Source organism: Chiloscyllium plagiosum, unplaced genomic scaffold, assembly GCF_037043375.1.
Source record: "Chiloscyllium plagiosum isolate Xiang-an unplaced genomic scaffold, Cpla_swu_hap1 HiC_scaffold_6, whole genome shotgun sequence".
Lineage (NCBI taxonomy): Eukaryota > Metazoa > Chordata > Chondrichthyes > Orectolobiformes > Hemiscylliidae > Chiloscyllium > Chiloscyllium plagiosum.
Genome location: NW_028270144.1, coordinates 18,868,807 through 18,885,605, shown reverse-complemented (window position 1 = coordinate 18,885,605; position 16,799 = coordinate 18,868,807). Strand labels below are relative to the sequence as shown.

The 16,799-nt window shown below is 40.4% G+C and overlaps 1 protein-coding gene across 1 annotated transcript in view; it reads left to right on the top strand.

Annotated features, from left to right (window-relative positions):
- The window catches only part of pcca (propionyl-CoA carboxylase subunit alpha), a 378,154-nt gene that overhangs the window by 203,935 nt on the left and 157,420 nt on the right, over positions 1-16,799 (top strand). Inside the window, exons 17-18 of the mRNA XM_043691289.2 lie at positions 10,144-10,254; positions 13,762-13,867. Of these exons, the coding sequence (XP_043547224.1) occupies positions 10,144-10,254; positions 13,762-13,867 (217 nt within the window). The remainder of the gene's footprint in view (positions 1-10,143; positions 10,255-13,761; positions 13,868-16,799) is intronic.

The window sequence follows — 16,799 nt, the reverse complement described above, 5'->3', positions numbered from 1 at the left end:
TTCCTTTTCACTCTATATGTTTGTCCTGGTTGCCTTGAAATGCAACAATGCATTCTCAATTACTCCATGTGGAAATAAGTTCTGTATTCTAACCACTCTTTAGGTAAAAATGTTTCATCTAAATTCTTTATTGGATTAGCAGTGGCTGTCTGACATTCGCAACTACATTAGGTTGTGTCCTCACAAGTGGACACACCTTTCATACATCTGCTCTATCAAACCCCGTCATCAACTTAGTAACCTCTATTGGCTTGCCCTTCGGGCTTCACTTTTCTTGAGAAAAGACCGCAGATTGAAAAATCTTTCTTGATAAATATCTCATCTCAGTACTGGTGTTATCTTGATTGTTTGGTGACCTAGATATGAAAATCTGAATTGCATTTTCATTGATTAATATTTTGAAATTAGGATCTCATGAAACACATTAAAGATGGAAAACTATTAACGTTGAGAAAAGATCTGTTTGCTTTTTAAGTTCTAATTAAGCATTCTAAAGAATTTTCAGTTTTTTCACATTTATGAATGAAAGAAGCAAGCAGCAGACAGAAACAGAGTTGTGGTAAACAGATGTTTTTTGGACTGGATGGAGTTGGAAACAGTAGCTGCCCAGGTTTCAGTATTAAGACCATTGCCATTTTTGAAGTAATGATCTCTGCTTGTGGGCAGTGGTACAGAGCGGAATTTCAAAATCTGCAGAATACATGAAACTTGGAAATGTTGTGGGTGGTAAGGAAGGCAATAATAGATACAAGTATCATGAAACAAAAGACAGACCTGGTGGAATGAATCGATACAATGCAAATGATGTTCAGTCCGAAAAATGTGAAATCACACATTTTGGTAGGAAGAATGGGGAGAAATATTACATGCTTACGACTCTATGCTTAATGATAGAATTTTAAAAGGGCTGCAAAAAGAGGGACATTGGGTGTTGCATATGCGCAAATCTGTGAAGGTGGAAAGAGAGGTTCACAAAAGTGTTTGTATAGGATGTGGAATCCTGGGTTTTATAAATAGAGACAGAGAACAGTACAAAGTCAGGAAGTTGTTGTAGTCAGGCCCTTATTGCAGCATTGTGTATAGTCCTGCGCACTACCTATGGACATTTTCGAAGGGTACAGAAGAGATTTATGGAAATAGTACCATGGATGTGTTCCCAGCTAGTTTTATATCCATTCTGGTATTTACATTTTGGGAAGGATGTCCAGCCTTTAGAGAGGGTTCTGAGGAGGTTGATGAGAATGGCATTCCTCAGGAATTCTACATGTCGTCATTGTGCAGACCAAATCACTTCACTAAGCAAATTGTGAGGGACTGTAGATTGTGATTGAAAGATTTGAATATTCAGGAAAATTGATTGCAATCACGAGGAGAGAACTGCAGCTATCCTGAGTGGGAGATCTGAAGCAGATGCCTTTATATTTGGATTGATGTCAAGCAAAGCTGCCCACAGCACTGATCTATCTGACAGTGGCTACTCACCACATGAAAATCAACTGCCCTCTGGCGTTTGCATTCAGTACTGTCTAGATGGAAAGCTGTTTGCCTCAAGTTGTCTCCATGCCAAAACAAAACTGACTACCGTAGACGAACATGACCTTGAATATGGGATGGCTGCTGCCTGTATGGACCAGATTTGAAACCACTCTTAATCTCTTCAATTCTGCATACAAGGAACTCAGCCTGTCCTTGAAGGTTGCCAAAACAAAACTCATATACCAACCTATATCTGATCAGCCAAAAATGTTGAAGAGGAGACTTTGGAATGTTGAGCACTTCGTATATATCAGCAGCCAGTTATATATAAAGACCATCATTGACAAGTAAATCCAACAATGGTTCAGCTGTGCTAACTCAGCCTTCTACAAACTTTGGGATTTAGTCTTTGACAGCAAAAACTTCTTTAAGTATGCAGATATCATAGTTGACATCACCACAGTCCTTTACTGCAGTGAGAAGTAGACTTTGTTTCAGTGATGCACAGGTGCTAAAGAAATGCTTGCAGCAGTACCTCTCCTTCCAAATTAAGTAGGAGGACCGTCAAGGAACATAGGAAGAGGAGTAGGCCCATTGAGCCTGTGCTATCATTTACTGAGATCATGGCTGATCTGTGTCCTAAATCCATATACCTGCCTTAGGTTCTGACATTCACTTAATCTATCAATATTCTTTTGTATTTTTATGCTATCATCGACATTGACTACAGTGTGGCCTAATAACTATTGTGAATGATTAAGGCCCTGACACAGATCCTTGTGGGACACCAGTAGTCATTTCCTGCCAATTTGAGTACCTAACTAGTATCCTTACTTTCTGCAAATTATCACGCAACTAATTTCCCAATCATATCAGTAATTTGCCATCAATCTCGTGGGATTTTACCTGACTTAATATTCTCTTATGTGGGACTTTATCAAATGCTTTCTGGAAGTCCATGTACACAACATTCATAGACAAATCAGTTCCACAAGCAGTCAGGCAGAACTTCTGAAAACTTTGGTGGACTGGAGTTTGTGTTGCAATAGCTGGATACTGTCTCTGCTAACCATCTCCTGTTTTCTCAACTCTCAAATGGCCGATGAATGCTTTGACAATGGCATTGACATTTCCAACAAGGAGTTGTTCAGCATGGCAACAATTTGTCCATCAAGTTCCAATATCTTAATGATGAGGCAGAATGGTGACAGAGAAGGAAAGGTAGGGATGAAAACCCTACATTCACATCCCACTGTCTTGTGAGACATTCTACCCCATATGCCTAAGGATCTGCATGTCAACAATAAACCTGATCAATCACTTGAAGGCCCATAGCAGAACCTTGAGAACCTGAGTAGGTGTCATCATCAGATTGAAGGACAGCTGAAAATTGTGAGAGAGATGAGAGAGTTCAGTTTTATGGAGAGACTGGAGAAGATGGCATTGGTATCCTTGGAGCAGAAAGATTTAGGAGAATTGTGTGCTATTATGAAGGGTTTTGATAAAATAAATAAAGATAAATGGTTTCTACCATAGGAACATAGGAGCAAAAGTAAGCCATTCAAATACTCAAGCCTGCATCTGTCATTCCAGACGATAGCTGATCACCAACATCAGTGCCAGTTTCCTGTACTATCCCAGTATTATCGGATCATAGATAGAGGCCATGTGGCCCATCAGTTCTGGGCAGAGCCTCTGAAGAGCATCCCAGCCTATCCTTGTAACCCCATTTACCATGGCTAATCCACCTAGTCTGCACATCTCTGGACATTATAGGACAATGCAACATAGCCAAACCACCTAACCTGCACATCTTTGGACTGTGGGAGGAACCTGAAGCACCCAGAGGAAAGCCAAAGAATCACAAGGAGAATGTACAAACTCCACACAGACAGTCACCTAAGGTTGGAGTTGAACCTGGGTTCCTGTCACTGTGAGGCAGCAGTGCTAATCACTTGATCTTATTATTGTCGAGAAACCCATCAATCTCAATCTTGAACATACTGGGAAGCTCAGTTATTGAGTATCTTTGGTATAGAAAATTCCAATGATTTACTATCCTCTGAATGAAGAAATTCCACCTCTGTTCAGTCCTAAATGTTTTGCCCCTTATTCGCAGACTCTGTCCCCTGATTCTCAATGTCCGTTCAGCTAGAGGGAGCATTATTTCTGTATTTATCCTATCAAACAGTTTCAGAATTTTGGAAGTTTCATTAAATTTCCTTTCATTCTTCTGAACTGTAGAGAATACAGGCCCAGTCTCCTCAAAGGGCAGTTTGCCACTCCATCCATATTATTATATTCCATATGCCATGGTTCTTGCCCACTTACTCAGGCTGTCCATTTACTCCTCTTTGCATTAGCCTCACAATATACATCTCTATCTAGTTTTGTCTCATTTGTAAATTTGGAAATATTACATTTGATCTCTATATCCAAATCATTGGTATAGACTGTGAACAGTACTGATACTTGGGTACCTCACTAGTCACAGCCTGTCAACTTGAGAATGATCTATTTATTCCTACTCTGTTTACTCCCTGTTAATCTATCGTCAAACCATGTCATTATATTATCCCTATCTCATGAGCTCTAATTTTGCTTGTTAGTCTCCTGTGTGGAACTTTTTAATAAAAATATAAACAATACTTCCACTGACTCGCCCTTAGCTACTTTGCCAGTAACATTCTGAAATAAAACAAACAGGTTTGTCAGACATGATTTTCCCTTAAAATGCACGTTTAGTTTGCCAAATCAGATTATTATTTTAAAAGTGTTCAGTTTTCACATCCATTATAACAGATGCTATTTTGTCTTCCTAACTGCTGATGTAAGGCTACTAGGTCTGTAGTTTCCCATTTTCTTTCTTGTTACCTTTGCAACCTTCCAATCTTTAGGGTCGCCAGAGATGAAGGTTACCTCAGATTACAACAGGATCTTGATCAGATAGGCCAATGGGCAGAGAAGTGGCAGATGGAGTTTAATTTAGACAAATGCGAGGTTCTGCATTTTGGGAAAGCAACTCTTAGCAAGACTTAATGGTAAGGTCCTAGGGAGTGTTGCTGAACAAAGAGACCTTGGAGTTCAGGTTCATAGCTCCTTGAAAGTGGAGTCACAGGTAGCTAGGCTAGTGAAGAAGGCGTTTGGTATGCTTTCCTTTATTGGTCAGAGTATTGAGTACAGGAGTTGGGAGGTCATATTGCGGCTGTACAGGACATTGGTTAGGCCACTGTTGGAATATTGCGTGCAATTCTGGTCTCTGGGTTCAAAAAAGATTGACAGGGATATAACCAGGGTTGGAGGATTTGAGCTGTAGGGAGAGGTTGAATAGGCTGGGGCTGTTTTCCCTGGAGCGTCTGAGGCTGAGGGGTGACCTTATAGAGGTTTACCAAATCATGAGGGGCATGGTTGGGAGACTCCAGAACTAGAGGGCATAGGTTTAGGAAGAGAGGGGTAAGATATAAAGAGACCTAAGGGGCAACTTTTACACGCAGAGGGTGGTACATGTATGGAATGAGCTGCCAAAGGAAGTGGTGAAGGCTGGTACAATTGCAACATTTAAAAGGCATTTGGATGGGTTGTGAATAGGAAGGGTTTAGATGAATATGGTCAAAGTGCTGGCAAATGGGACTAGATGAGATTAGGATATCTGGTCGGCATGGATGAGATGGACCGAAGGATCTGTTTCTGTGCTTTACATGTCTATGACTGTGCCAGAATTGGCAGATTTAGCAAGATGACCACCAATGCATCCTCTATCTCTACAGCTACCTTTCAGCACTCTGGGGCGTAGATCAACAGAATTCTTGGATTTACCAACCTAGAGTCTCATTATTTTCTCTAATAGTACTTTTTTGCTTGTAATAATTTCTTTTGTTTCCTTTTTCTCACTAGTTTGTTGGATCTTTAAAACGTCTGGGAAATTTCTTGTATCGTTCTCCACAAATACAGACTAAAGTAATTATTTAACCAGTCTGCCATTTCCCTATTTTCTATTATTTATTCTCCTGTCTCTGCCTATAATGGAATCACTTCGTCTTTGCTAATCTTTTTTTCTTTTTACGAATCTGTAGAATATTTTTCAGTCCTTTTCTTGTTTTTCTTTTATATTTTGTTCTCCCTTTCTTATCAGTTTTCTGGTCTTCCTTGGCTGAATTCTGAAATGTTCCCATTCCTCTAGTTTACTACTTTTATTTCAGCAACTTTATAAATCTCCCCTTTTGAACGAGTACTGTATCTAACTTCCTCTGTTGGGTACAGTTCACTCGGTTTGGATTTATGTGTCTTACGGAATGTATGTTTATTATAATTCTTTAAATACTTAGGCATAGCCTGTCTACCATCATACCAGCAGGAGGTTCAGTAACTAGAGGACACAGATTTGCAGTATGGCAACTGAACCAGAAAGCTGAGTTGTACATGTAATTTTTAAAATTTGCTGATGGGATGTATTCATCACTGGCTAGGATACATTTATTGCCTGAGAGGATGTGGTGGTGGTGGTTCACTATAATTTGACCACACTATGGGGAAAGAGCAGGGATTGTTAAGACTAATGGAAAAGCTCTTTCAAAGATGTGTTACAGGCACAATGGGGTGAATGGCCATATACTGTGTTGCACCGTGCTTTGAGTTTTGGTTTAGCCAAAGTCAAATAGTTTTTGCCATCTTATCAACATTGTTAGCCTTGGCACTGCTTTGGTGTAACATTCCTTAATTTGTGTTATGGATGAAAAGTGAAAATTCTAGCCAATGTTACTTTATTTGCCAACCAAATGGTTTGAAAAACTCCATAATAGATTTAATGAAGGGAACGGAGATCTTGGCCATTGGCTAGAGAGTCATCAGGTCCCTGTGCCACTCAGGCACTTAAGTGGAATGCGATGACCCTTCCCCAGGTGTCAATGTCCCACCAACCTAGAGCCATGCCAGTCAGTGTCAGAGAGTAGGTGATGGCTTCTGTGGCAATGATGACCACCAAAGGTCCAGGATTATCGCTGAATGCAGATAAGTAATGGTAGGAGGGATATTAATGAAGTGGGAGTTATGGGAATGGGGGGATTCCACTTCCCGATGCAGACTACCTTGATCAGGCACCACATGTTTTTGAACAAGGAGTCTCTGCTAGCATGAAGGCTTTCCCACCACAGATTTCTGACTTGGACAAAGAAGTGGAAAGGTGGGTTAGTAAGTTTGCTGTTGACACGAAGATTGGTAGAATGCTGGATAGTGTGGAGGGCTGTTGTAGATTGCAATGGGACATTGATAGGATGCAAAACTGGGCTGATAAGTGGCTAATGGAGTTCAACCTGGAAAAGTGTGAAGTGATTCATTTTGGAATGTCGAATTTGAATGTAGAATACAGGGTTAAAAGCAGGATTCTTGGCAGAGTGGAGAAATAGAGGGATCTTTGGGTCCATGTCCCTAGATCCCTCAAAGGTGCCATCCAAGTTGATAAGGTTGTTAAGAAGGCATATGGTGTGTTGGCTTTTGTTAGCAGGGGGGATTGAGTTTAAGAACTGCAAGGTCATGCTGCAGCTATATAGAGCCCTGGTTCAGCCACACTTGGAATATTGTGTTCAGTTTTGGTCGCCTCATTATAGGGAAGATTTTGAAGCTTTAGGGAGGATGCAGATGAGATTTGCCAGGATGTTGCATCGACTGGAGGACATGTCTTTTGAAGAAAGGTTGAGGGAGCTAAGGCTTTTCTCATTGGAGCGAAGAAGGGTGAGAGGCGACTTGATAGAGGTGTACAAGATGATGAGAGGCATAGATAGAGTGAATAGACAGAGACTTTTTCCCATGGCAGAAATGGCATGTGATAACAAGGGGGCATAGTTTTGAGATAATTGGAGGGAGATTTACACAGAGACTGCTGGGTGCGTGGAATGCACTACCAGCGGTGGTAGTAGAGTCAGATACACTAGGTACAATTAAGCGACTCTTGGATAGGCACATGGATGATAGTAAAATGAAGAGTATGTAGGTTAGTTTGATCTTAGAGGAGGATAAAAGGTCGGCACAACATCGAGGGCCAAAGGCCCTGTACTGTGCTGTACTGTTCTATGTGATCCTTGTGCTCTCTACATGGTGACCCTTTGACTGCCATTGGGTAAATACCTCCGGTGGAGGAGGTACTTCGTTGAGCATCAGTTGCCAGCTACGCAACTTGAGGGCTTTCCCCCCATCAATCTATTGGGTTGGAAATGGGAAGGTGGCAGAGTGCCCACCTTCTGCCAACCTGCCTGATTAAGAACCTCCCGCATCATCAAATGCCCCATGGACGGGATATTTAATTCTTCTGACTTTATTGAAGGAAGCAGTCCTTGAGGAGGTTGTCTTTAGATTGTGTGAACATTTTTCATCAAGGATTGTAATACTTGATTCCAGCATAATGTAGTTACAATACTCTGATAAACTCTGTGCCTTTTTATTATTAATGTTTAAAATCAATTTTGAGCATTCAGAATGATTTAATTAGCCTGGTGCTATGAGCCCAAGATGGAGTTCAGATCTGAATTTCAACACAACAGCATTAAAGCAACCAAAGAAAGCCTTCATCAAATATTTGCTGCAATTCAATATTTATCTTAAAATAATTAGGGTAAATACAAATTGACATGAGCAATAAGGTTTGATTAATGATTCAGAAGTAAACCAGGTACTGTCAGAATAAAAGAAAACAGAGAATGGGCTCCTTGCCAGCTGTATTTTTGATTAAAACAGGAGCATTTGAAAGTGAAAGTACAAAGCAAGGACAAAGGTGATGGGATTTGGTGTGAAATAGAATTCTTGCCATCCCACTAAGCATACAGTTGCCATTGCCCCTCTCCCGTCATGACACGAATGCCTTTACCAAATCTTCCTTTAACCTTCTCTTCCGTAAGGTGAACAGCCTCAACTTGTTCAATCTATCAACATAACTGGAGTTCCTCATCCCCAGTACCATCGACTTGACTTTAACCCATTTTTATACTATGGCTTCTGTTACTTTGTGAAAAGCATGAATGCTTTATCATTATGTTGTTCTTGTATAACATAATTGAACATTTAAAAAAATTGATTTGTGGATATCTTGTCATGATAGTATTTTGCTGATGTGCCAGATAATTTACTTTGTTAGCATATGCTGTAATAGTGGTATTGGTTTCACTAACTCTGCTTTGTCCAGATCAGTTACCTTTAGCATGTTATAGCTGTAAACACAAGGATGCGAATGCACCCACTCAGTGATTGTGGTCTGCATGGCCTGGTTGAACAGAAGGGTCCGTTTCCATGCTATATCACTCTTTGACATATCGGGATCAACGTAAATTCCAGTATTTGTTGTGCAACGAACCTCCAATCATACTACTTTGCCTCCTTGACCTAGAGGACTATTGTTGTGAGTTTGGAGATACTTAAGTGGTCCCATCTGAAGGTAGATATTGCTGGAGTCTTGCTTGGAATTGATGTCAAAAAATGTCACATTGAAAGAAATTTTCTGGAATTTTAGCACCCAGTTTGGTTAAATGCAAAGAAAGTCTGTTCTTTTGCTTTTAACTACTGCACTACAAGATTGAAAATAAGCATAGCTTTGGCCTCTGTTTGATCCTGTTAGTGTGTGGCTAATGTCCTGGCAGTGTTTTGGTAGCAGCAGGTAGTCAGGAGAAGGCAGCTTGTGGGTCATCATTCTTCAGCCTGGCAGTTTTTCACACACAGATGTAGACCTCGTGAACTTTGAAGGAGGTCAAATATGAACCTCACATTCAACACTTGTGACATGCACTCAGTTGAAGCAAAAGCAAGTTGGTTTGCCTGCGCTTTTTTTCCCCCTCAAACGCAGCCGAGCTGTAACATAAAACCATTTTTCTTTCCTTTTATGAAGCTTCCTTCAGGTTGGATTTAAAATTTAGAAATACCTTAACTGCAACTGTTTGATTTACATATTTTGCTCTCCTGTGCATTATTTCATGATAGGCATTCAACTATGGGACTGAGCCCTTTGATGAGATCATTGAATTTTTTTCAAATAAAGCTATAAAATTACAGGCTTAAATGTATTTATTGATTAATGTGGTGAAGGTGATTTATTTATTTAGATTCAAAGACTCACCCCTGTTTAATTTTAATATTGTGCATATAGCAGAGATTCTTGTTATTATAAACATCGACGCTGATTTAGAGACCAGCCGTGATCCTGTTGAATGGTGGAGCAGAATCACGGGGCTTTACATTCAATGCAAAGTACTTTTATGATGTTCTGTCACTGTTGTGATCTAGGAAGATGACAGCTAATTTGTTCACAGCAATATTCCAAACAATGATATGATGATAACCATTATCTTCTATAATGTTGGTTGATGGGTTAACACTGGTCAAGTTACCAGGGATAGTTCCCCTGCCGTCCTTCAAAATAGACCATTTTACATCCATCTAAAAGGACAGATGGTTTCTCTGTTTAATAACTCACTGCATTTCTGGGAAATTTATTTTAAGCATGTTCATGCTGTCAAGATTTTGAGAATGGTTGTAAATAATATTAGCCTTGTGTTTGAAAGAGACATGTGTTTCTAGTGACCTATGTATTGGATAAATACTTGGATTAGAAGGAAAGGCATAATGATTCTAGTGATACATAATTGTACAATCACCATTTTTTTTAACATGTTGCATTCCAATTTCCAGGAGTGACTCATAACATTGCACTACTTCGCGAAGTTATCATCCATCCACAATTTGTGAAAGGAGACATCACCACTAATTTCCTCCCAGAGGTATATCCAGATGGTTTCAAAGGTCTGTATCTGTGGATTTAATAAAGAAAAGACGGTTGTCGGAATCATAGAACACTAAACAGTCCAGCACAGTACAGGCCCTTCACCCCTTGATGTTGTGTCAGCCTGTTGAACTACTCTAAGATCAGACTAAGTTACATACCCTTCATTGTACTATCTTCCATGTGCCTACCAAAGAGTCGCATAAAAGTCCCTAATGAATCTGACTCTACTACCACTGCTGGCAGTGCACTCCATGCACCCACCACTCTCTGTGTAAAGAACCTACCCCTGACTCTCCCTTAAACTTTCTTCCAATTATTTTAAAATTATGCCCTCTTGTGATAGACATAGGAAAAAGTCTCTGGCTATCCACTCTATCTATGCCTCTCATCATCTTGTATACCTCTATCAAGTAACCTCCGATGTTTCTTCACTCCAATGAGAAAAGCTCTAGTTCCCTCAACCTTTCTTCATAAGACATGCCCTCGGTCCAGGCAGTATCCTAGTAAGTCTAGTCTGCACCCTCTCTAAAGCTTCCACATCTTTCCTATAATGAGGTAATTAGAACTGAACACAATATTCCAAATGTGGTCTAACCAGGCCTCTATAGAGCTGCAGGATAATCTCATGGCTCTTAAACTCAATCCTTCTGCTAATGAAAGCCAACACACCATACACCTTTTTAACAACCCTATCAACTTGATTGGCAACTTTGAGGGATCAATGGACATGGACCCCAAGATCCCTCTGTTCCTCCCCACTGCCAAGAATCCTGCCTGCACCATTTGCTGCTTGTGATGTCTTGTTTCTATCTGCACATTGTTAGTAACATTACCTTTGGTTGACATCCTTAAATGTTCACAGGAGGCATGATAAGCGTAATGTGGATGGTCCATCAGGTCTATTAAAACAGAAATGTCCAGTTCATTCTGCTTGTCCAAAGTAATTTTTACATAGATAATTTTCATCTTCTAATTGTTTTATGTGATTTTTGGTGAGAAGCTGTAAATACAGGACTGGAATATCTGTGATGCTGTCAGTGGCCTTTACAGAGTCATTCAGTGTTGGAAGCCACTGCAGCTTGGGCAAGGTACAAATGTCTGTTGAGACTGGTTTAGAAGTTGGTATTATCTTTAGAAGGAAAGAAGAAGGTTGGAAGGGCAGAACCATATCTTGGTAATGTAATCCTTCAGGAATATTAAAAAGAGAAAAAGATAGCAAGGATATGCTGACGAGTGAGAAGAAAAATGGGATCACGTTGATCGATCAGTTGTGTTGACTGGCTTGTTTCTGTGCTGTATAAAGAAAATAGGACTTCAGAACAGGAGGAGGCCAATCACCTTTCGAGTCCATTCTGCCACTTCGTAGAATCATAGCTGATCTAGTGGTCTCTTCAAGCTAACTGGTCTGCCCCAGCTATTGCATTTGAAGATCACTTCATATATTGCAAGTAGAAAGTGGCTGCATATAATTGAATGCAGACATAAATTTATGAATAATAATGTTTTTCTGATAGCAATTGGAAACTCTCGCTGACGTCTTAAATTTATTTTGGAAGCTGGGAGCTCTGCTCACAGAGGACTGACTTATTTCGTAATGTGGCTGTTACTGAAAATGATGGACACAATGGAAACTCATTCCTGTCACTGTTGACTTGGTGTTAGTCATTTTGAATTAAGATTTCCAATTTTATGTCAGATTTAGTTACTTTTAAAGAGTTATTTGGAAGTTTCAGTTTAATCAGTGAAAGTCACCTGTATTCTGAACAATTCTTCGAACAAAATGTAACCGCTTTCTCTGTTTCTTCTTGTTGTTCCATCTCGTATTACTTGTTAGGGAAGCAACCGTAAGTGAATTCAAAGCTGTATATCAAACTCCAGAAACTTGAGATGAAAGTAAAATACTGGGGAAAGCAAGACACTTATTGGAAATCTGAAATACACACAGAAAATGCTGGAGGAACTCAGCACGTCTGGCAGCATTTGTGGAGAGGGAAACAGAGCCAACATTTCAAGTTTGGTGTGATTCCTTCAGAGTGGACACAAAATGTCAACTCGGTTTCTCGCTCCACAGATGATGCCAGAGCAGCTGAGTTTCTCCAGCATTCTCTTGTGCTTCTTCCAGAAAGCTAAGACAGCAATACTGTTTGATTAAATAGTATTGTATAACTCCTTGAATTAAACAGAATTTTGTAATTTATGCAGTTTTTTTGTTGTTGCTTCTTGTAGGAAGAAAGAAACAGCAGGAAGCTGTTCAGCACCTCAAACCTGTTCTGCACTTAAATTAGATCATATTTGATGTTGTATCTTAATTCCTTTTCCCTCCTTGCATCTGTAACCCTTAATTTCATTGACCAACAAAAAAAGCTATCAATTGCATTTTAAAAAATTTAAATTGACTCACAGCTTGAACAGTTTTTGGGAGAGACAGATCCTAGACTTCCATTATTCCCAGCATTACTTTTCAGTTGCTCAACTCTGACTTGAAGGTTATGCCCCACTGTTCTAAATTTACTCCTTCCCCTTCCCATCCTCCATCTCCCCTGGAAATAGTTTTTCTCTATCAACCTACCAAAGCCTTTAATCATCTTAACACTTGAATTATATCATTTTTAATCTTCAACACTTGAAGGAATACAAACCTACCAACCTCCAGTTTTCTCTGCTATGATCGTCTGCAAAAGATCCAGCTTTTATCTTAAAGAAAATATTTTACTGAAACCAAAGCCATAACCCAATATAAAGAATTGTTTCACAAACAGAAACTGCTGGGGAAACTCAGCAGGTCTGGCAGCATTTGTGGGTAGAAAGCAGAGTTAACGTTTCAAGTCTGGTGGCTTTTCATCGGGACTCTTTCTCCAGCAATTTCTGTTTTTGTTTCAGATCTTCAGCATCTGCAATTCTTTGTTTTAGTAGCGTCTATTATTTTCTATTGTAAAAGCTGAAAGAATTGTGGATGCTGTAAATCAGAAACACAAACAGAAATTGCTGAAAAAGCTCAGCAGGTAACTAACTTTTCTCCTCCTGAAAATGTTTGTTATCTTGGTGAGGCTGGATGCCTGCAGAAATTGAAATGTGTTTGAGATTACAAACTTAAACCCAGCCCTCAAATATTGAAATAGCCAGGTCAGCGAGCTAAGTCAATGTTAATGTTTTGGATTGAATGCCCTTCCTTCTGAGGAAAGGTCACTCAATCTGAAACATTAACTCTGGTTTGTCTCCACAGATGCTGCCTGCTCTGCTGAGCTTTTCCAGAAATTTCTATTTTTGTTTTCTATTGTGTTGTGTTGTGATATAAATTACCAATGAGATGATATTTTAAGAGAGAAATTGTGAACCTTTTTACCACATGAAGGAGAATAACATTAATGCATCTAAGGGGACGCTGGATAAACACTTGAGGGAGAAAACTTTTGCGTATAGGGTTAGAAGACAGGGTGGGAGGACACAAGGATAATATGAGCCATATAGTCTGTTTCTGGCTGCATGTTCGATGTAATTTTATGTAAAACCTTTTAACCCAACAGGACATATGTTGTCACATTCTGAGCACAAGGAACTGCTAGCCACTGCTGGATCCATTTATGTCGCTGCTTTGCTGAGGGCTCAGAGATTTCTTGAAAATTCTACAAGGTGAGGAATCTTTGCCTGTGGGCTGTACACTATGATTCACACACCCAGACTGAAATTTAAGAGAAATCCATCTTTCTTGCATATTGGAGAGGTCATTGTTTTAGCAAATGGGTATAATTTATCACTTAGGAGTGGAATAATCACCCAGAATAAACTAGTTTTCATTTATTAACTCTGATGTCTGCATCATAAGGGAGAAACGAATGGGCTGGTAAGAAGAGATGGAATATGTTGCAAGAAGGCCTTTGCTGAGAATAAATATCACCATGATTCAGTGAAGGGCAGTTTCTGTACTGTGAAAATTGAAATGATTCCATATAAATTGGAGGTGAATGAGGAAAAAATAATCCCCTTTCCCCTATTCTACAATACACTTAGAATATTATACTGATGGCTGAATATTTTGGAATCTGTTTATGATCAGTAATTAATTGATTCGAGTGTCTGTTGCTTGTATAATAGCTCCCTTATATGGAATAAATACACTGATGAACAGCTGTAGATGTAATATTCAGTATACCATTGAATTATTACAGTATGATTGTTTTCCCCATTATGTCAAGTTACAGTAGTGGAGGGCAAGGTGGTGAGAGATTTCTTGATTTTAAAGTAAATATAGTTCAACAAAGACCTTAATGAATGAAGTCCTAAATGAGTTTTTTGCTTCTGTCTTTACGAAAGAAACAAACTTTGTAGTGAATGAAACCTTTGAAGAGCAGGTGTGCATGCTGGAATGGATAGAGAAAGAAGAAGCTGATGGGCTGAAAATTTTGTCAAACATTAAGATTGACAAGTCGTCGGGCCCGGACCAGATTTGTCCTCGGCTGCTTTGGGAAATGAGAAATGCAATTGCTTCGCCACTTGCGAAGATCTTTGCATCCTCGCTCTCCACTGGAATCGTACCTGAGGACTGGAGAGAGGCAAATATAATTCCTCTCTTCAAGAAAGGAAATAGGGAAATCCCCGGCAATTACAGACCAGTAAGTCTCACGTCTGTCGTCTGCAAGGTGTTAGAAAGGATTATGAGGGATAGGATTTATGACCATCTGGAAGAGCATGGCTTGATTAAATGCAGTCAACACGGCTTAGTGACGGGCAGGTCATGCCTCACAAACCTTATCGAGTTCTTTGAGGATGTGACTAGAAACGTTGATGAGGGTCGAGCTGTGGATGTGGTGTATATGGACTTCAGCAAGGCATTTGATAAGGGTCCCCATGGTAGGCTCATTTAGAAGGTCAGGAGGAATGGGATACAGGGGAACTTAGCTGTCTGGATACAGAAGTGGCTGGCCAACAGAAGACAGCAAGTGGTAGTAGAAGGAAAATATTCTGCCTGGAAGTCTGTGGTGAGTGGTGTTCCACAGGGCTCTGTCCTTGGGCGGGTTCAATTCCCGCCTCAGGCGACTGACTGTGTGGAGTTTGCACATTCTCCCCGTGTCTGCGTGGGTTTCCTCCGGGTGTTCCGGTTTCCTCCCACAGTCCAAAGATGTGCAGGTCAGGTGAATTGGCCATGCTAAATTGCCCGCAGTGTTAGGTAAGGGGTAAATGTAGGGGTATGGGTGGGTTTCGCTTCGGCAGGGCGGTGTGGACTTGTTGGGCCGAAGGGCCTGTTTCCACACTGTAATGTAATCTAATCTAATTTAATCTACTGTTTGTAATTTTTATTAATGACTTGGATGAGGGGATTGAAGGATGGGTCAGCAAGTTTGCAGATGACACAAAGGTTGGAGGTGTCGTTGACAGTATAGAGGGCTGTTGTAGGCTGCAGCGGGACATTGACAGGATGCAGAGATGGGCTGAGAGGTGGCAGGTGGAGTTCAACCTGGATAAAATGCGAGGTGATGCATTTTGGAAGGTCGAATTGGAAAGCTGAGTACAGGATTAAGGATAGGATTCTTAGCAGTGTGGAGGAACAGAGGGATCTTGGTGTGCAGGTACATAGATCCCTTAAAATGGCCACCCAAGTGGAGGGTTGTTAAGAAAGCATATGGTGTTTTGGCTTTCATTAACGGGGGATTGAGTTTAAGAGTCGTGAGATCTTGTTGCAGCTGTATAAAACTTTGGTTAGACCGCACTTGGAATACTGCGTCCTGTTCTGGTCGCCCTATTATAGGAAAGATGTGGATGCTTTGGAGAGGGTTCAGAGGAGTTTACCAGGATGCTGCCTGGACTGTAGGGCTTATCTTATGAAGAGAGGTTGACTGAGCTCGGACTTTTTTCATTGGAGAAAAGGAGGAGGAGAGGAGATCTAATTGAGGTATACAAGATAATGAGAGGCATAGTTAGAGTCGATAGCCAGAGACTATTTCCCAGGGCAGAAATGACTAACACGAGGGGTCATAGTTTTAAGCTGGTTGGAGGAAAGTATAGAGGGGATGTCAGAGGCGGGTTCTTTACACAGAGAGTTGTGAGAGCATGGAATGTATTGCCAGCAGCAGTTGTGATGGATGCAAGGTCACTGGGGACATTTAAGAGACTACTGGACATGCATATGGTCACAGAAATTTGAGGGTGCATACATGAGGATCAGTGGTCAGCCCAACATCGTGGGCTGAAGGGCCTGTTCTGTGCTGTACTGTTCTATGTTCTAAATTAATGCATGCTGTGGAGTGGTTTTATAGTAAAATGTATTAGTCGTTAGGTTGTAATCATGGTTACACAGAAGTTTACAATATGGAAACAGGCTATTTGGCTCAACTAGTCTATGCTGCACTATATTCTTCATACAGACTTCCTCCCACCCCACTTCATCTTACGTGTTTATCCAGTTTCCCCTTAAATGCATCTGTGCCAATTGCCTCATGATGTTAGAGAGTTCCACATTCTCAGAACTATTTGAGTAAAGGATTTTCTCCTGCATTTCCAGTTGAATTTATGCATGGAACTTTGATGGTGATGTTACCTCCCGTCTGGAGAACTGGCAGGAGCACAG